Source organism: Sander vitreus, chromosome 15 (assembly GCF_031162955.1).
Source record: "Sander vitreus isolate 19-12246 chromosome 15, sanVit1, whole genome shotgun sequence".
Lineage (NCBI taxonomy): Eukaryota > Metazoa > Chordata > Actinopteri > Perciformes > Percidae > Sander > Sander vitreus.
This window is the reverse complement of record NC_135869.1, coordinates 26,610,107-26,631,730: the sequence shown is the minus strand read 5'-3', so window position 1 is coordinate 26,631,730 and position 21,624 is coordinate 26,610,107. Positions and strand designations below refer to the sequence as shown.

General features: G+C 42.5%; 1 protein-coding gene across 1 annotated transcript in view; it reads left to right on the top strand.

The window, feature by feature from the left end:
* The window catches only part of usp43b (ubiquitin specific peptidase 43b), a 123,869-nt gene extending 110,457 nt beyond the window's left edge, over nt 1-13,412 (top strand). The window contains exons 13-16 of the mRNA XM_078270617.1: nt 1,668-1,826; nt 3,883-4,056; nt 5,078-6,232; nt 8,055-13,412. Of these exons, the coding sequence (XP_078126743.1) occupies nt 1,668-1,826; nt 3,883-4,056; nt 5,078-6,232; nt 8,055-8,065 (1,499 nt within the window). The 3' untranslated portion in view covers nt 8,066-13,412. The remainder of the gene's footprint in view (nt 1-1,667; nt 1,827-3,882; nt 4,057-5,077; nt 6,233-8,054) is intronic.
* The last annotated feature ends 8,212 nt before the right edge of the window (nt 13,413-21,624 follow it).

The following is a 21,624-nucleotide window of genomic DNA, read 5'->3' as shown; positions in this document are numbered from 1 at the left end:
CTGTCTTATGTTACACATCGTAGAGACACGGAGGAAAACCTTAACGTTACGCACAGAGATGTTGTATTTTGAGAAGCTTGACTACAGCGTGCCGTGCGTCGCATCGGTGTAAAGTAGCTGAAGAAAAACAATATTTGTATTGTAATGTGAATGGTAACTTATTTTTGTTCAAATGGATTGTTGGAGCCATTGCACCACTTTGTTTTGTTTTGTTTATATTCCACGTTGGTTATACTAATTAATCTGCAGTTTTATGTTTGAGCACGGGGTGGAGCATTGCCTTTGGGAAGGCATAAAGGTAATCAGCCACAGGAACACAGGTGTGTGGAAAAAGGGGAAAGCATACGGCTTTTCACCGTGTCAGGTTCGCGTGTCATGGTTTGATTTGTGTGCAAAGAAAATGAATGGAACTAAACAATAAAGATATTGTAATAGTTATAATAGTTCATGGTGTCGTAGAGCACAGCAGGGCGTAACAGGGCGTGGCAGGGCGTTGGCCGGACATAGTAAGTCGAAGCCGGGCATTGCAGTGCGTAGCAGGGTGTAATAGGACACAGCAGGGCGTAGGGCATGACCACGGCGACAGCTGCCACCATGATGTAGGTGCCATCATGATCCAAGATGATGATGCTGGGCGGAAAAAGAACAGAAGGACTGCGGGGAATAATAATAATAATATTATTATAATAATTCCCCCAAGAGCAAGCATTTAGTGCGACAGTGGCGAGGAAAAACTCCCTTTTAGGGAGAAACCTGTGACAGACCCAGGCTCTTGGTAGGCGGTGTCTGACGGTGCCAGTTGGGGGTGTGATGAACAGTGGCAATAATAGTCACAGTAAAGATATAATTTAGCTCTGAGAAGAGATTTAGAATAGGATCAGCCTGGGGCACCCTTGTAGCTCACCTGAGAGAGCGTGCGTCCCATGTAGCAAGGCTCAGTCCTTACCGCAGCAGCCCTGGCCTTTGATGCATGTCTTCCCCCTCTCTCTTTCTCCCCTTTTCATGTCTACAATTGTCCTATCAATTAAAGGCAAAAATGCCCCAAAAAATGATCTTAGAATAGGATCAGCCTTACAGCTGAGGGAGTTTTTCACATTATTAAATATGGCATTCAGTCTAGACAAGAGAGTAATTAACGCTAGTACTAGAGGCCAGAAAGGGTGATTATAATGATGTCTAATATGGAGTTATTTGACTGTAGGACATTTTTAGACATCACGGTCTTAATTTCAGCAAGGCGTATAACAATGCATAACAATGGAGGTTGGTTTTATGTGTACGCAGGACTTGCCCCAGGGGTAGCATAAACAGATCAGTGGTTCCTAAACTTTTTTTTTTACATCAAGGACTCTAAAGTCTGACACAAATTAGACCGCAGACCCCAATTTATTAAGATTTTTTCCCAGGGTCCCCTATCTGATAGGATTTTGCATTTAGATGTTTTATTACAGAAAGTACAGAGCAGAACACGCATCCAAGCAAGTTCTCCCCTGGTCCCACCTCATTGGCCTAATGTAAGAGTTGGTAAAAGACTCTACATGGATTTTTTTTTAGAAGTATCGTTCAGGAACCGGTATCAAGTTGGTATTGACATGTATCAGTGGTGTTTTAACAGGTTCTGTCATTTCCTCCAGACTTACATTTGTCCATTGTCTTTGTGATTGAAGCCTTCTGCAGGAACTCGGTGGACGGCCAGTGGTACAGTTATGATGACAGCAGTGCTGAGCCGGTTCCAGAGGCTGAGGTGTGCACACGTGGAGCCTACATCCTCTTCTATCAGAGAAGAAACACCATTCCCCTCTGGTCTGCCAGTTCCTCCGTCAACGGTCAGTCCTTTCAAATCCTCTCTGTAGCGGCTTGTTATCATGAGATCGGGTCAGAGCAGCTGGAGTCTGCCTTACATCCTTTTGGCAAAGTAAAGAATTAATAGGAAGGGGTGTGGGAGCATCATTACACATGAAGTTGGTGAAGGTGGTTGTCAGTGATAGCAGAGAAAATCTGACCGGCTGCAAGAAAAGGTCTCCATTTCTCCATTTCCAGGAGTCACAGAAGCATTCATTGTCATAGTTTCAGCATAATGAGCGTGTTCACAGATGGGTGAAAATACTGGTGTGATCGTGTGATTGTTGCGACATTTTCTGTGACCTACCGTGATTTTTGTGAAGGCAATTAGACATTGCTGTGGAAAGCAGGGGCGTTTCTAGGATTTGAGGAAATGGGGGGGCTCTTCAGATCAGAAAAAGCGATCCGGCGATTCACCGCAGGGTTGAGCGGCGGTGGGAGTGTCACTTAAATGGCCCATTTGTGTGACGTCCTGTTGTGTTACTTAACCCCCAAATGTAGCACAAGTAGACTTTATATTTTACAAGTATTGTTTTACATCAGATCGTTTATAGAGCTCCACATTTCCAACCGCACTTGGAAGGCAGCTTCATTTCACGGAGAAAGAGAATAGAGACGGAGGGAATGTGCTTTGTTGTTGCAGGAAACAGTCAGTTGTTACCCAAACTCCCGGGCAGTTTAGTGCTTGTGTAACTATTAAGTGGCAGCCATTGAGGCAGTGATGTTTCCTGTTTCCTGTATGGGACTCTCACACCGCCTCAAACCGACTGACGGCCTGTTACATGGTTGGCCACCGGGTTGTGTTTCTTCAAAAAGTACAAGTCCTAATCATTTAGGTATAAATATGTACCTGAAAAGCGGTTTACTGTCTAGAATGATATTACAAATATGAGTATGTCTATTTAGTAGAAACAGAATACTTCAATACTACAATATTTATTGACTAGAGTTGCTAGCTAAATTGTTAAATAATGGCTATTAATGTTAACATGGAGCTTTCTGGAGCAACACCGTAATGTAGGGATGCTAATGCTAAAAGGGTTAGGGTTAGCTGATGGCCAACCCTTGTTAACTGATCATTAACTATTAACCAACAAGCAGGCATGTAGGCTTGGACATGCAGTACTGTGCAAATGTCTTAGGCAGGTGTGAAAAAATGCTGTAAACTAAGAATGCTTTCAAAAATATAAATGATTGTTTATTTTTATCAATTTACAAAATGCAAAGTGAGCGAACAAAAGAAAAATCTAAATCACATCAATATTTGGTGTTACTACCCTTTGCCTTCAAACCAGCATCAATTCTTATTGATTACCTCTTATAGGTACTTGCAAAAAGTCAGGGATTTTGTAGGATTGTAGTCAGGTGTATGATCAACCAATTATAGTATATAGGTAGTTATACTGCATCAGCAAGGTCTCTCCCAGACAAATATTTCAAAGCAGACTGGTGTTTCAAGATGTGCTGTTCAAGCTCTTTTGAAAAAGCACAAAGAAACGGGCAACGTTGAGGATCGTAGACGCAGTGGTCGGCCAAGGAAACTTTGAGCAGCAGATGAAAAACACATCAAGCTTATTTCCCTTCAAAATCGGAAGCTGTCCAGCTATGCCATCAGCTCAGAACTGGCAGAAACCAGCGGGACCCAGGTACACCCATCTACTGTCTGGAGAAGTCGGGCCAGAAGTGGTCTTCATGGAAGAGTTGCAGCCAAAAAGCCATACCTCCGCCATAAAAACAAGGCCAAGCGACTCAACTATGCACGAAAACATAGGAACTGGGGTGCAGAAAAATGGCAGCAGGTGCTCTGGACTGATGAGTGTGTGTGTGTGTGTCAGGAGCTCATAAATGATATTAAATATTTTTGCAGTAAAAAAGAAAAATAGACCTGTAGCTATAGCCCAAGAGCCAGGCCCTGAACACTCCCTTGGTGGGAAGCCTTCTGTTTCTCTGTGAACATGTTTATAGCTGCACATGGCTTGTTTTGGGATACACTGAAATGCAAAAAAACCACAAACTGACTCTCTTTTCTCCTTTTTACAGGTTCCACCAGCTCATCCACCTCTGACCACTGGCTGGTCCGGCTGGGGGGGGGCAGTAAGAGGGGCAGCGTGGTGTCAGGAGGAGCCATCCCTGGACCTCCGGGGCCCACACAGGCCCCAGAGTCTCCTGAGCTGCCAGTGTTTGGAGATGAACCCCCCAAAACAGCTGACACAAGTAGGTACCTGGAGCAGCATGTGCAGTATGTTTTAATTATCTTGACACTCAGAGGCGATTCCAGGATTTATTTAAGAGGGGAAGCACAGTGGGGACCAATAATCAGTCAGGGGGGGCCCAGGGGATTTTATCAGAATACAGCATAGAAAATCTGCTTAAATATATAGGAACTATTGGATCGGATACAACAACACAATGTAATAAATAAAACACATCACAGTCATTAATAATGTTCCTTGTTTTTATTTGCAACAAATTGTATATCCAAATACAATACACATTTTCTATGGGCTCTTAAGACAAGATTTTTTTCACAGAAAAGTGCAATACACTTACAATAAACTAGGTCAAAAGAAAATCTCCAGATAATAGGAAACAGAACAGAAATAAAGTGCAATACACATTTATTTCTTACAGCAACAAGTGCTCTACAGTGAGTTCAATATGTTTCTACTTCTAATCTGGCCTGAAAAACAAAGTACACAGTTGCCATACAGTGTGTGTTTAAAGTATATATCCATTTACCAAAGACAGTGATGGGCAGAACAGGCAGCAAAGTACTCTGATCCAATGGAAATCAAATCTGTCTAGCCCAATGGATTGTGGGAGCACTGGGGGGGGTGCCACCCCAGACCCCCCCCTCTAGACCCGCCCCTGTTGACACTGCTGCATATAGAAAACACTTTTTTTGTTTTCAAGGGGCAAAACAAGTATTTTAAAGTTATAATGATTTCAGTCCCGGTTGATCTGGCAACATCTTTGGTTGCTGGTGGTAACAGCAAGGATTAAACTTTGAGACAAACACATTATGTTTCCGATGACTGCTTCACAATAAAATAAAGGGTGGTCCTGATTACTTTAGGTAGACTTCAAAAAAAATAAGAAAAAAATGTTGCAAATCAACAAGCTTGCTTCACAATTAAAACCACCGTGTGTTTCATCATTTAAACACTTTTAAGGTAAAGTAGACATACTATAAGTAAATTGTAGCAGTAGTAAGGTGTAATGTCTTTTCCTCTAGATGGGTTTGAAGCCAAGCCGTTTGTCCGTGGGAGCCAGGGCCGGAGTTTAAGCATGAGATCACCAACTAAGCCCAAGGAGGCTCTGAGCAAAGTTCTACCACTGCGCTGGTCTTTTGGCTCCAAGGACCGCATTAGACACCCAGCCCAGACCCAGCCTGGAGAGCTGGTGGAGTACCTGGAGTCTGGGCGCCGTCCACGATGTACCAAAGAGCCTATCGTAACACTGGTGGCCACCCCGCCACAAATAAATGCCCAGGGAAGAGCCTTCGAAGTGGGACAGGACTGCAGCTCACCCAGCAGTAGCAGTCTGAGTTATACAGACAGACCCAGCTCCGACTCTTGTTACTCCCCCAAATTACCCGAGGGACAGAGCAGAGCGTGTGCGGAGAGAAACACGAGCCAGGGAGTCGGTAACGGCAGCAATTTGAAAGCCAGGGAGGATGGGTCTCTGAGGCAACGGTCGTCTAAGAGAGCGAGGCAGGACCACGGCCGGACCCTGGACCTCCAGCTTCAGCTTCACAGAGGGGCCGTTCTAGTGGGTCATATAAGCCACAGTGCACCTCCAAGCAGAGACTCCACATTGAGAAGGACCAAGGTTCAGACGGGATCGACGGCCAGGGCACAAAAAGACTTGTTACAGATGGCCAATGTTCAACCAGAGGACAGGAGGGGGCAGAGGGGTCAGGAGGGACACAGCCACGACAGCCTCTTGTCCTTTTTCAAACCTGGTTTCATGAAGAAAGACATTCCCGGGTCACCAATCAAGGGGCAAGACCGGCGTATGAACAGCCACGGACTACTGGGAAAGCTGGCAAGCAGTAATTTATCCAAACTGTCCATCTCCAATGGAACGCTGACCGCGGCGGCACCGGACGAGAGGAGGGCCAACGCCAACGTCCTCCCAAGCCGCGACGCCCATAATAACTGCAAAGTGCCGCTCGTGAACGGAAAAGCCGGGATTCACCACCCTGTAGACATTAAGCGCGCTCACAGCTCCAGTAACATCCAGACGAGGCTGGATTTGACATTTCGCAGGTGTGCGTCGCTGCAGAGGAACGGCGAAGTGGCGGCCCCCCCGGCCCAGCGCCTCCTGCTGTCAGACAAGCCCAGCTACGCTACTCTGCAGCGGACACAATACAGCACCGCCTCCCTGGGTAGGCACACACCTGTCCCTTGGTTACAGTGATACAGAATTGTTGAGAATGTAATTATAGGGTTAAAGTTTTGCTTCTGGTGTCAGCAAGTTTAGCACATCAGCTTTGGGCCCTATTTTACAATCTAAGCGCACGGCGTGAAGCGCCTGGCGCAGGTGGGTTTAGGGCATGTACGAATTGCTATTATGATGCCGGATTTGCTAAGCAGGAAGGAGAGATTTTCAGGAGAAGAAAGTAAAAGCGCGCGAGCAGATCATATATGCCACGAGCACTATGCCACCAAAACTCCACGAGGTGAAGCAGGCGTTAAAATAAGAATGAAATGCTGCGTTATTGACTTCAGACCAGGTTTTTGTTGGTCAATGGCGCGATCACTTCTCGCTGCCTCAATATAGCAATACGCCGAGAACGCACCTGAACACACCTCTCTGTAAGACCAGCACGCCCATGGGCGCAAAGATGGGCGCAGGTACATTTGCTATCTAAACGACGCGAGCGCTGGATGAGAAACTGACAACTGTGTCGGTCTTAAACTAGCGAAGACAATCGCGTCAGGCTTTGCTCTGCGCCGGGTGCAGGATAGGGCCCATTGTGTCAAACATTGGTAAACAAAGAAATAATAACCTTGTCAGCAGCTTTTAAAGTGCTCATATTATGCTCATTTTCAGGTTCATAATAGTATTTAGAGGTTGTACCAGAATAGGTTTACGTGGTTTAATAAACTTTTTTTTTTAAACATATTTTTGTTGTACTGCACATTGCTGCAGCTCCTCTTTTCACCCTGTGTTGAGCTCTCTGTTTTAGCTACTTTGTTGGGAGTCGCACATGCTTAGTACCTAGGTAAGGACTACTAGCCAGTCAGAAGCAGAGTATGAGGGCGTGCCCTGACAGTACCTAGGTAAGGACTACTAGCCAGTCAGAAGCAGAGTATGAGGGCGTGCCCTGACAGTACCTAGGTAAGGACTACTAGCCAGTCAGAAGCAGAGTATGAGGGCGTGTCCTGACAGTACCTAGGTAAGGACTACTAGCCAGTCAGAAGCAGAGTATGAGGGCGTGTCCTGACAGTACCTAGGTAAGGACTACTAGCCAGTCAGAAGCAGAGTATGAGGGCCCTGACAGTACCTAGGTAAGGACTACTAGCCAGTCAGAAGCAGAGTATGATGGCGTGCCCTGACAGTACCTAGGTAAGGACTACTAGCCAGTCAGAAGCAGAGTATGAGGGCGTGCCATGCTAGCAGCTAGGCGAGCATTATAACGTGTGTTCCAAAGTGACCACGTTTGTCTCTGAAGTAAAGGCTGGACTACAATAGAGCTGTTTGGAGCAGTTTGTGAACAGTGTTTTCTGTTGGAGATGGTAAGTCCCTTTGCGGTGGACTTTGGGCTTTTTCACTTTGTAAACCTATAACATGCACAAAAAAGATATATAACACTATAAAGGAAAGGGAAAAAAGTCAAAAAGCATAATATGAGCACTTAAAAGCTGGTTAATCTGTTACTTCCGTTATTTCCTTCCAGCAATCTGGCAATTTTTTTTAAACGGAGACTGGCGGAAACCTCACTCCAGGGACGTCACTTTGATTGAAATGGGGGGGTGCGAGGTGCGAAACTTGCACTTGCACTCGCATCTTTTGTTACTGTATTAGTGCGATGCTTCAAAATGCGCATAAAGATACATTGATGGAAACCCCACTTTAGTTGATGTTGTGATAAAGGTCTTACATTTCATTCATAACGATCCTAAAAAAGTCTTACATTTGACTTGGTGAAACCTGCAGAAACTCCATGCCATGCGACTGATGACTTTGTATTTTTTGTTTTTAAGTGCCTCTGTGAACGACCCCTAGGACCTCTCTGCTGATTCCTGCGCTCGGCGCCGACAGGAGCTCCCAGCAGGAGGCGTCGCTGGAAACAACAGTTCATCTTCTTCTCACTCCCCCTTCATAGTACTGTTTCTAAGTTCTTACCTGTGTGTGTCTTAAAAACTAAATCTATGCAGAGTTGAATTAACTGAGGAGAAACACTGCTGTAATGTTTTCTTTTTCCTCGTTTTAATTTTACAAAAGCAGTCTACTGTTAATTAATGGTTTTATTTTGGAGTTTATGATGAATATTTTGAAAAGCAGAGGGTGATTTGGTGAATTTGCATGTTGGTTTGTTTTTAGCCCACAACACTTTCACAAAACCATCATCTGTCACCTGGGCTAAGACATGTCAAATTGTTAAACACTGCAAAAAGTACTAACACCTGCACTGTGTATTGGCTGCTTTAAGAACATGCATCATTTGCTTTGTCATTTAATTTATCATTTTCATGTTAAATTACTGACGCACTTTCTGTCTTTATTTTTAAATCCATGTTTTGCTACGTGACCAGAGCTTACATGCTAAGTGACAATGCAAATGAAGGAACACTTACACTGCACCTAGTCTATATCCACGACGTTCCACTTCCAGGATTGCTCCGGTCCCGCCAGAAATTCCACTGGATGTCCTTCTTTTCGGCCGGACATCCGTCCCCTTCCTCTGTCTCTGTGTTGGCGTTCTAACCTCCGGTGGATTTGTGAGGACTATGGTTAACTGCTCCTCAGATCTCTGCAGGGTAAATCCAGACAGCTAGCTAGACTATCTGTCCAATCTCCATCCGGCGCTTAGCCCCGCCCAAGACGATTGTGATTGGTTTAAAGAAATGCCAATAAACCAGAGCACGTTGTTCTCCCATCCCGGAATGCTGTGTGGACTAGCCAGACCCTCCTCCGCAGCGCTGTGGAGGAAGGTCTGGCAAAGCGTGACTACACTGCACCAGAATTGGCATCCAACAGATTACCAATCACTGCTAGAGATGTTGGAAAGGCAACCCCTAAATGATTAGGGCTGGGTATCACCAATGATTCCCCCAAATCGATTTTGATTCCGATTCATAAGGTCCCGATTCGATTACATTTTCGATTCAATATCAATTAGGTTAGGGAAATTTCAGTATTATGATACCAGTTTAGCTTGGATATAAAAGAGATTCTCTGAGAACTTCTGCTGTAAATTGTACAAGCAAGAAGCAACTCTCAGATATTTTTTATAATGCACCAGATTCATGTTTACTAGGGGTCAACCGATACTGGATTTTCAGGGCCGATAACGATGCCGATTGCATATAACCTGATCCCCTTGTGTTTCATAATAAAATGTTCGAACAAACTCAGCTTTTTGGAAAGTGAGGCCCAGAATTGTTCCAGAGCGATGTATGAATTTGGCCCTATAACAGACATATTTCTCAAATCTCTTGTGAGTTGTTTTGGTGCTTGAAATGAGTTTACAAAAGTCTAGGGTTCAAGTAGCGTAAACATGAATAAAATAGTAAGTAAATGTCTAAAATGTAATGTTGTAATATCGTCTTTGAGTAGGAGTGTTGTCGCCGGTGCGTCTTCTGACCTCAGAGGGTTAATGAAACCGACAACCGATATTTGAAACTCATATGCATTTACAGTGAATATGAAACTGGCCTGCAGCTCACCTGGAAGAGCGTGCGCCCCCATGTAGGCTCAGTCCTTGCCAGCGGCCCGAGTTCATTCTGTTCCATTCTATTCACGACCCGAGGCCCTTTGCTGCATGTCACCCTCCTCTCTCTCCCTCCTTCAGCTGTTCTAAATAAAGGAAAAAACCCTAAAAATCGGTTCTAGGTAAAAGAAAACACAGATACAGGTATTCTGCAAATTGCCAATTATCGGCCCCGATTATCGGTTGATCGCTAATGTTACCATCAAGTAACTGACCCTCAAAAAGGTACTTTTGGCTTAACAGGACTAACATGACAGGTCATTGAAAAGGCATATATTAAAAAGGTCGTTATCAGATCACTCAAACAAAGATTGTTTTAACCCAGCCCTATAAATAACAAATGTTAACTTTAAGTTAAAGGGTAACTGCTGTTTTTTTTCTACCTGGACCCTATTTTCCTATGTTTTAGTTTTTTTGGTAATAAGTGAGATCGCTGCAGTCGGCAGTGTCGAAACAAGCTACAATGCAAGTTAATAGGGCAACTGTGCAGCTTGTATTTACCTTCACAAAAGTGCTTGTTTTGCCGCTGACAGGCTCAGATTATTATTCTAAGTGTCTGACAACATTACGGAAAGGATTTCTAAGGAGGTCAACTTTTCTGTTAAAGGGTAAGATCCTTTATTTAAACAAAAACTTTCGCGAAATTGCGTTTGCTTAGCCCACCAGACTCCATGTAAATAAGCGGTAGTTTTAGCATCGTAAAATACACTTCATTCAAAGTCGACAGAAACAAATTAAAACTATGAAAAGCTGTTTTGGGTCGTCTTTCCACTTTTCCAACCTCCACAACTCTAGTTTTGGTTGAAGTAAACACAGCTTACCGATTTACATGTGAAAATATGTTGGCTCTATACACGCTAAAAGTATTGCTTTTTCAAATGGAGTCTGGTGGGTTTAGCGCTAGCGACTTCAGAGTTGTTTCTGGTTAAACTGAAAGGTCTCAAAGAGGTTTTAAAGGTCTATCTCTGAATGGATCCTTTCCATAATGTTGTCAGACACTTAGAATATTAATCTGAGCCTGTCAGCGACAAAATGAGCACTTATGTGAAGGTAAATACAAGCTGGACAATTGTCCTATTAACTTAGATTGTAGCTTGTTTCGCGGCTGCCGACTGCAGCGATCTCTCTTACTGGACCAATGTCAAAGATTGTTGTTCCCATCACTTAGACACAAAAACATAGGATGAAAAAAGGTTGAAAAAAATGGTAGTTACCCTTTAATGTGTGAAAACACCTCGAAATGACTTCTTGTGGTTTTTCTTCGGGGTTTGTTCTGTGGATGGATGAAGGGTTTTGGCTACGTCATAAAACAGCAGGTGTGGGATTGTTCAGACTAAAAAGGAAACCCACCTATTAACCACCTCAGAAGCTGGCAGAGCAGTGAAAGAGGATTTTTTGTGTTTCCACCTCTGCTGAGCGAGAATGTGAATTCCTGTCTCTTTCACTGAAGTACGATTTGAAGTCTTTCTAAAAATAAAAAATAAATCAAACGTTAACGTGACCAGGTTTAAATGCAAAGCTCAGTTTTTCTCATTTGGGATGAAAGAGAGGATTCACACTTTGTGCACACGCAATTATTCTTTTTCTCCGCAGACACACAGTGATGTAATGTGTCCTTAAGGGCTCCTGCACACTGCCTGCGTGGTGTGAGCTTTTTTAATCATTACTTTATTAGCCTAATTGGGTGGGGAGAAAGCTCTGCCATAATCAGAAATATTATCTATATAGGCTATATTTAGGCCAAAGTAACAAATGTGTCCAAAAAGTTACACAAGTTGGACTACAGTTACAAAATGCAACACGTGTCATGCGCGGAGTCTCCTCCTCTAGCACACATCACACCGGGCCTGCTGGGCTGTATGGTGGAGCATCACACCGGGCCTGCTGGGCTGTATGGTGGAGCATCACACCGGGCCTGCTGGGCTGTATGGTGGAGCATCACACTGGGCCTGCTGGGCTGTATGGTGGAGCATCACACCGGGCCTGCTGGGCTGTATGGTGGAGCATCACACCGGGCCTGCTGGGCTGTATGGTGGAGCATCACACCGGGCCTGCTGGGCTGTATGGTGGAGCATCACACCGGGCCTGCTGGGCTGTATGGTGGAGCATCACACCGGGCCTGCTGGGCTGTATGGTGGAGCATCACACAGGGCCTGCTGGGCTGTATGGTGGAGCATCACACTGGGCCTGCTGGGCTGTATGGTGGAGCATCACACAGGGCCTGCTGGGCTGTATGGTGGAGCATCACACTGGGCCTGCTGGGCTGTATGGTGGAGCATCACACTGGGCCTGCTGGGCTGTATGGTGGAGCATCACACCGGGCCTGCTGGGCTGTATGGTGGAGCATCACACCGGGCCTGCTGGGCTGTATGGTGGAGCATCACACTGGGCCTGCTGGGAAATCAAGGAGAGGGTTAACTTCTCCTGCTCCAGATTTCCCACCGTGGTCAGAAAGAACAGGGAGACTCTTTGTTTCTCACTATGACTCTAGAGTCGCTACTCACTCTGAAGCTAATCACTGTCACTCTCTCACTTCTCCCTCGCTCTACCCCCCCCCCCCACACACACACACACACACACACACACACACACAAAAGTATAAACATCAGGCCACTGACGTAGGCTACAGCGAAAGCTCTGCGTGGAGCCTCTGCAGGACCATAAAACGGCCTTTAGAGCTTGCACACTGCCTGCATGACATGCACGTCTCAGGCGTGGCTCGAGCCGTGCCGAAAAAGCGTTTCCAGGCAAAATAGAATAGGAAAAGATGTTTATATGTCATTTTGACACGAATACATTTAATAAATGACATGTTGATGTTTGAAAGTCTCTAGGTTTTGACATAAATGCAGATATAAATGTAATTTAAAAAGAACCAAATATTCTGTAGCCTGTTTTGCCGTCAATACTGCCGACGTCTTTGCTGTAATCAAATCAGTCCATATTTATGTTTATGGGAAACATCCATGTGTACAGACAAGGCTAGCAGCAGCAGCGCCACGTCAGACACGTTTCTGCTGTGTAAAGACATAGAAAACGCCACGCAGACGCCACGCAACAGACACGCAACAGAAACGCCACGCAGGCCGTGTGCAGGAGCCCTAAGGGTAATCATGCTTTGTCACGTTCTCATAAAGTGTAATAAAGTAGCCTCCGCAGCAGCTCGTGCTCCTGTATATTTAGTGCACAGTCGTCAGTCATAATCACATTTGTCACTGGGAATTATTGAGGAATGTAAAAGGGAGAGTCCAGAAAGTTGTTTCACTGTAACTGTGTTCAAGTTCTCATGTTGTGTGGTTTAACATCACTGTTTAACAAACCAAAATGAAACGCTAGTAAATGAAGGATGTTTCTCAGACATTATTCGGGAAATGTGGCTAGAATATATTTTGTTATTAACTTTTTTAAAAGTCTACATTTTGTACCTGATGTGTAATTATGTAATTTAAGGACCAGATTCAAACTTGTATGTTTCAGGTTACTGTATACGGTCAGATTAATTAAAAGACATACTGTAAGCAGGGTTGAATTGGACACAGACTTGTACTTGTACTGGACTGTCTATAATATCTGCTCAATGTACTGCAAGTTTTATGGATTGCAAATTAAACACAGCTTTTCTCACAAATGAATTGAGTGTAGTTGAATGATTTATGGCCAGAGTGTCAGCCTGTGCATCGCCTCATTCTTATCCCTGACTCCCATCATGCAGCAGTGGTCTTTTTTTTAGGATATCTTTTCAAGGTAGAGCTGGGCGATACGGAAAAAAATCAAATATCACGATATTCTTGACCAAATACATCGATGTCGATATTGCGGCGATACTGTAGGGTTGAAAATTGATGCTTTCAAAAAAATATTTTCACAATGACATTTTAGATGAATAATCGTCAATAATGTGGATATAATAACTATGTGGTTAAAGGCAGAAAATAAAACCGCTGTTAAGTCTAAAGCCCCTGACACACCAACCAGACGGCCAGCGGGACTGATCAGTCTCCCCGAGTTGGTCCAAAAGTTCCTCAGAACACACCGAAGAGACGAGACGTAATACGTCTCCATGTCGCCCAAAAATGAAAACCGGCAGCTGATTGGACGAACGTGTCACATGGGTCTGCTTTCTCCGGAAATTCAAAGCCAGACTGTCATGGCGTCTTGTTCAGAATACGATCTCATATCGGACTAAAATAGTTAACGAAACGTGTTTCTGAAAACATTTTAAGCGAGAAATAGGCTGTGCAGTTTCTGAATCTGTCTTCATTTCAGATCGACAAAGGTCAGTTTAAAAGATTTTCATCAGATTTTGAGAGACTCTGGTGGCCGCCTTCCGATTCAACATGTCAAATCGGCCAAAATGAACGCCAACGGCTCCTCCGACGGACAACGGCACGGAACACACCGAACAGACTCGAGTCACTGACCTCGCCAGACTGTCCGACGGCCGATTATCTGGTTGGTGTGTCACTGCCTTAATGTAACGCAGCCTTTAAACCCAGGGAAGGGGTTCCTGGATAGCTCACCTGGTAGAGCATGCGCCCCCTATACAAAGGCTCAGTACTTGTCGCAGCGGCAACAGGTTCAACTCTGACCTGTGGCCCTTTGCTGCATGTCAATTCCCCTTTCACATCTTCAGCAGTCTTATATAATAACGGCCTAAAAAATAATCTAAATTAATTAATTTAAAAAAAACAGGAAAAGACTCATGCCATATTACCATATCCAAAATCTAAGACCATATTTAGTCCGATATATCGTCATAATATCGATTATATTGCCCAGCCCCACATTCAAGACCGGTGTTGCTTGCTCTGAGTTAATTGGATTCTCTGCCAGGTCAAGCAGCTTATCAGAATGTCAGCTCTAATGAAGGCGGGTTCGCCTGAAACACGGTGGCGTTCGGCAAAACTAAAACACATTAAACTGGTTCAGTGGTTCCAGTGTGAGCGTAATCCCTATACTTTGATTTTATGCTACACTAATCAGACTTTACAGAAGTACATCACTTACAGAGAGGTCAAACTCAACGGCACCACCATCAGGATAAATTACCATATCGTCCAGTGGCAATTTGTTAAACAATTCCATCAGGATGAATTAATCATTGTTCCAGGAAAAGATTCTCAATGTTAAATGATGTCCCACTTGCACACCAACTATCTTGTAGAGCAGAGGTCTTCAACGTTTTGTATGCCAAGGGCCCTTTAGCTAAAAAAGAGACGGTGCAGGGACCCCAGTGGTGTAGTCTACGTGATACGCAGGTATACGCAGTATAAAAAACTAAGAAAGCTCCAGGATTTCCATATACCCGCTTAAAAATGTGCAATGACACGCAACAACATACTTTCCATTATATTTTTGATATATTTTGAATTGTCATCTGTGTTTTATTTCATCGCATAGGCTAAATAAAGGGATTTCCTCCGTAAATTGGTGCATAAAAGTGTCTCAGAATGCAGGAAATGAAGTTTTTGATGCTGAAAATTTTCATGGGGGAGGACACCCAGACCCCCCCCCCCCACTATGATACCCCCCCCCCCTCCCTATATAGGCCCATACATATACAGTACAGTGCACCCACTACAATACATTAGACTACACCACTGAGGGACCCCTTACTACATATATTGTATACAATGTAGTTGCATATTAAACTGGACCTACAATAATGTGTAGGGTGGCCTAGAGCCTTTACCCATTCCTTTTTTTTTTTATCCATTCTAAGCTTTTAAAATAAAAATTGTTGGCATATTCACATATTTATACGTTATGTTTTAATGTTAAAATGTGGCACAGTAAATCCTTATTTGTGGATGGCTACCTTAGCTGTAGGCCAGAAAGCCTATCTTAAATGTTGTGTTCCTTAAAAAAAAGAATGATCTTTACTAATAATATGTTGGATTCATGTTAATGTATATTTTCAGACATTTAAAAATAATTTTAAACCATCGAACAATAATTTGGCGGCTCCCCTGCAGCAACTCTGAGGACTATGTGCTGTGTGTATGTGGTGCGGTGACTATTCAGTTGATCAGTTCTATCTTTATTTTTTTATTTTTTATTATTTTGGGGGCTTTTTTATTATTATTTTTTATTAGATAGTGATAGATAGACAGGAAAGGAGGGGAGAGAAAGGGGATGACACGCAGCAAAGAGCAGGTCGGATTTGAACCCTGACCACTGCCAAGGACTCAGCCTACATGGAGCTAGAGGTTGCCATCTGTCATTTTTTTACAGTAATTCCCCCACTTATCTGAGCCATCAAAGTGTCCCCATTATGACGTGAAAGTACATCATGTTCCTTAGGTTGTTGCTGACACTTACATTAAATGATATGGTGCAAATAATCAGCATGTGTTGGTCCAATGCGCGTTGGTCCTTTATTTTTTATTGTCACAGTTGTGCAGCAGGAGGGCCAGACTCTCAGCAGGATGGTGGAGAGTGATGGTTATTAAACGTGGAAAAATAATGATTTATTGGGGTGTAAGAGCCAATAAGTGCCCTTGGTATAAATAGGAACCAATCTTTGGTTCCTCAGGTGCAACCCAGAAACACATACAGTTTTTGATCACACGCACGCACACACACACACACACACACACCAACACACACACACACATAAATACAAGCAGTGATTTGTCTGGAAACCCAACTAAGATCTCATGGAAATGAATGGAACCAAAGGTTTTAACTGCAAATATGACTTGGACTTTCATTGATCAAAAGGGTAAAAAGTGCGTCAATTACCCCGTGGAACAGCACCTCAGGGGCTTAAAGCTTGGGTTTAGCCTCTACAGGGGGGAAAACAAGCCAATGTATGTAACATCAGACATTCAGCCCCCCCCCGTAAAAGCCCGAATGGAATGATCCTTTGTTTCATAACAACGATTGGACTGTGAGAAAAGACAGTCGAATCAGGCTCCTTAGATCTAGGGTCTAATAGTCGACTATTCGCGATATACGTACATATATCTATTCACTGTTCCTCGCACCCGGCTTCAGACCCATAGTGATCGTTCTTTCTAGTCTGTAGCAACGAGACTGTGGATCGCTCTGCCTCCTCCCTTAACCTACAATAATATGTGGTCTCTGTGGACACTTTCAGAAATCGGGTAAAAACCTACCTTTTTGAACAGGCTTTTGGTTGACCTGTCTGCACTTGATTTTTTTAATGTATTACTTTGTGATTTTAATAGTGCACTGTGTTTTTATACGTATCATCTCGTATGTTTTATGTTATTATGGCACTTTGAGATTTTTATTTGTGAAAAGCGCTCTATAAATACATTTTACTTACTTACTTACGAATGAATATAAATATATCCAAGAAACATGCGATGATCATGTCATGGAACTGCTGAATTAGGGTACTGGCATCGTTTTTTGGTCCAGTTCAGGCACTGACTGTAATAATGTGTTTCTCATTTCCTTTAACCATGATGGATGGGTGTATAGAAACTTCACATGGCTCTGATGTCAATGCTGTGCGATTTTCACTGTGAAGGAATTCTCTTTTTATTCTCCAAAACCGCTCTGCTTGTCACTCAGGAGATGGAGGATACATATTGTTAACCTGCCTGGATTTGGCTGATGCCGCCGACTGGCAGCATGTACAGAGTCATAGTTTGAGTTATCTCTGTAAATGTGTTGTTGCTGAAGTGAATGCATGGGGGGAGTTGTGCTCTTCATAATAAAGTATGATGTTCAGAAGCACAGCACTTGAATAAATCACAAATACATGTTTATGGTATTCCTAACAGCTGAAGTATACATTTTTATTTACTGTGTTATTTCTTCCTATTTACAAGGGCTAAGGTTTCATTTTAACATTTGTGGGAATATATATATATATATTTATAGTATGCCGTTTAGGAAATTATTACATATATGTAAAGTTTGAATATATTGAATGAACCTTGAATATATTGTATATGTATACACATATGTATATATATATATATATATATATATATTAGGGCTGTCAAATGATTAATTTTTTTTAATCGTATTTTATCACATGATTAAAATTCTATTATTTTGCATTTCAGAACAGTTTTTAGTCCATATTAACAATGGGAAGCCGTTCTTACCAGTGGATCTTGATTGGGAATCAAATGAATGCAAAGAAAGTTACTTTATGAACTTGATTTTAAGATTTGTAATTATTTATTTACTGTAAACAAAAGAAAAATGTGTGAATCTGTCATTATTGCACAATTCCTCCAAGTACCTAACTAACAAACTAAAAATCCTTATCCTTACTAGGGTCAATATAGTGTTTAGTAACTCCTAAATAATGTTGATTCCTCACTGACGTCCAGTGATCACCAGTTAATGAGAAATTGAAGCACTTTGGGCAGCAAGAGCCACTGGTCACCTATTTATCTGCAATTCTGTCAGAACCCTGCATTTGTATTACATACTGTGCTGGGGAAGATTACAAATCTTATTTCAAGGATTGTTATTCTTCTCCACAGGGTATTATAATAAAAAACTATTGATGTACTTTTATATATCGCACCGCAGACTGACAATATATGTAAATGTTGAAAGGACATTACATTATATGACAGTGTTGCTGATATGTTCTGCTTCTGTTTCCTCCAACATCAAACAGATATCTCCAAGGGTCTTTTATTTTCACAAATGATGTTTTTTTGCATGCCGCCAATGGAATATCAAACTAGTGTTAGTTCATTCTTTTTTTTTTTAATGGCTTTTTTTTAAGATTATTTTTTGGGCATTTTAGGCCTTTATCTATAGGACAGCTGAAGACATGAAAGGGGAGAAAGAGGGGGGATGACATGCAGCAAAGGGCCGCAGATTGGAGTCGAACCAGCGGCCACTGCATCGAGGAGTAAACCTCTGTATATGGGCCCGCGCTCTACCAGGTGAACTACCCAGGCGCCCTTTTGAGCTTTTATATGTTTTTACAAAATAACTTTTCAAATGTTCTAAATGTCTTCAGCATTATTTCACATCTCTCAACCCGATCATTATTCAATTTCATTTCATAAGAACTCATTTCACACAGTATGTCCACCTGCAGAACAAAAGGTGAGCGATTGTGATTGACACTTCCACACTGTGACACGGCAGGGACACAACGCCGCTGGCGCTGTTATCAACGCCGTGCAGTTTTGTGATCAGGGAATTATCATGTGAATGCCATGTAATCCTGGCTTTATTCCACTCCTCTGTTCTTTTCAAGATAATGGGTGACTTTGATTCCTGCCATCACATTTGGAAAAGCACGGATGCTGCGTCTTCCCACTGTGAAAAGCTGAAGAATAAAAAGAAAAAAAAGAAACAGTGCTCCTTTCACTCTCTTCAAGTCTGAGAATGTCACCACTGTTACATCTTTATTGAACTGTTTTCAATGTATGATACGTGACCTTGCATACTGTCTATTGGAAGTGTTGAATTAAACTTTACAAGAAAGTTGCAAAATCAATCAATGTCCTTTTTTAATCTTACAGAGCAACACGATTCACTGGAAATATAACAGATAGCACACAACTGACTTTGACCTCCCCATGAGACAGTTCATTTCACGTTGTAAAGACAGTCTTTTTAATCTCTTTAAACATCATTTTATGCCTTTATTCGTTAGGACAGCTAAGACATGAAAGGGGAGAGAGAGGGGAAGTGAGAGTGGAATTTAACAATTAAAACACACAGCAGTGGCTGGGTTAGCTCAGTTGGTAGAGCAGGCGCACATATATAGAGGTTTATTCCTCAACACCGCGGGTTTGACTCCGACCTGCAGCCCTTTGCTGCATGTCATTCCCCCTCTCTCTCCCCTTACATGCCTTCAGCTGTCCTGTGGAAATAAAGGCCTAAAAATGCCCAAAACAATATCTTTAAAACACACAGCAGGCTACAATAGATATGCCAAAGTGTATATTTTGCATCATAAAGATGCCCAATTAGACACACACAGACAAATAACTGCATCACAGCATCTCTAGCTAAACAGCCACAGAGATAAAGCCAGTGCAACATAACAGAGCCGTAATGCACACTTTTTCTTTCTTCACGGTACAGTATGACAGAATGTAGAGTGATCTCTTTTATTTGTGGCTGTTGTTATCATCATTCAACAGTAGAACCAGTGGAGGATATGGTTTAAAACACATCAATAAAGTAAAAAGGGGCAGAATATCTTCTAAGCTCCACCAGCTGGGCTTTTACACACTGTCTAATTAACGCCTGCAGCTGTTTGTTCTAGTTTGAATGGTGTTGCACTGTTGAATACAAGTGTTTTGACATTTCAGATGTGTTTAATACAGACTCAGTGACGCGGTACACAGTGTTTAAAGACACTGCCACAATAAAGATAACATCACAAACGTTTAAAAAGTGACATGCTGCAGTTGAAGCATCACCACGAGTATGGATTAGATGCCATGCAGATGGATTCCGTGATTTCTATGAAATACAAGAGTCACACAGATGATATTTTCTGTTCGGAGGATGAGCAGCTATTTGTTGCTGTCTGAGTCAAAGTCACAAATTACACACAACATAATGACATGCACAATAAATACTGATTGCAGATTGCAACATAAAGCAGCTAATACATAGAAAACTCTAAACTAAAAAAAAACTTTTAAAGTCTGACATCTCACATGTTAAAGGTCCTATGACATGCTGCTTTTGGATGCTTTTATATAGGCCTTAGTGGTCCCCTAATACTGTATCTGAAGTCTCTTTTATATAGACCTTAGTGGTCCCCTAATACTGTATCTGAAGTCTCTTTTATATAGACCTTAGTGGTCCCCTAATACTGTATCTGAAGTCTCTTTTATATAGACCTTAGTGGTCCCCTAATACTGTATCTGAAGTCTCTTTTATATAGACCTTAGTGGTCCCCTAATACTGTATCTGAAGTCTCTTTTATATAGGCCTTAGTGGTCCCCTAATACTGTATCTGAAGTCTCTTTTATATAGACCTTAGTGGTCCCCTAATACTGTATCTGAAGTCTCTTTTATATAGACCTTAGTGGTCCCCTAATACTGTATCTGAAGTCTCTTTTATATAGGCCTTAGTGGTCCCCTAATACTGTATCTGAAGTCTCTTTTATATAGACCTTAGTGGTCCCCTAATACTGTAACTGAAGTCTCTTTTATATAGACCTTAGTGGTCCTCTAATACTGTATCTGAAGTCTCTTTTATATAGACCTTAGTGGTCCTCTAATACTGTATCTGAAGTCTCTTTTATATAGACCTTAGTGGTCTCCTAATACTGTATCTGAAGTATCTTTATATAGACCTTAGTGGTCCCCTAATACTGTATCTGAAGTCTCTTTTATATAGGCCTTAGTGGTCCCCTAATACTGTATCTGAAGTCTCTTTCCTGAAATTCAGCCTTGGTGCAGAATTACAGCCACTAGAGCCAGTCCCACAATGAGCTTTCCTTAGTATGTGCCATTTCTGTGTCTGGGGCAGGCTGGGGGAACACATATTAATGTTAAAAAACCTCATAAAGTGACATTTTCATACCATGGGACCTTTAAGACAACTGTCATAATGTCACTGAGTTTCTAGTCTCAGACTAGAAGATTTTACTGCCAAGACTTACGACAATATCAAACACGTTTGATTTTGTCGGAACGTCAAGACGGGAAAAAGACTGACTCAAGACAGCTCTGAATGAGTTTTATGACCGCCTTACACCAAACGATTGAGACGACGGTAAAGCGCCCCAACTCTAGCAAGACTCTCATGATTTCATTCCCATATTGGAAATGTGTCTGTGACAGTGGAATCGCTCAAAGTCCTTTGGTGTAAGGTCAACTTAACACAACTAAATACTTTTACCATGTGATTTAATTCACTT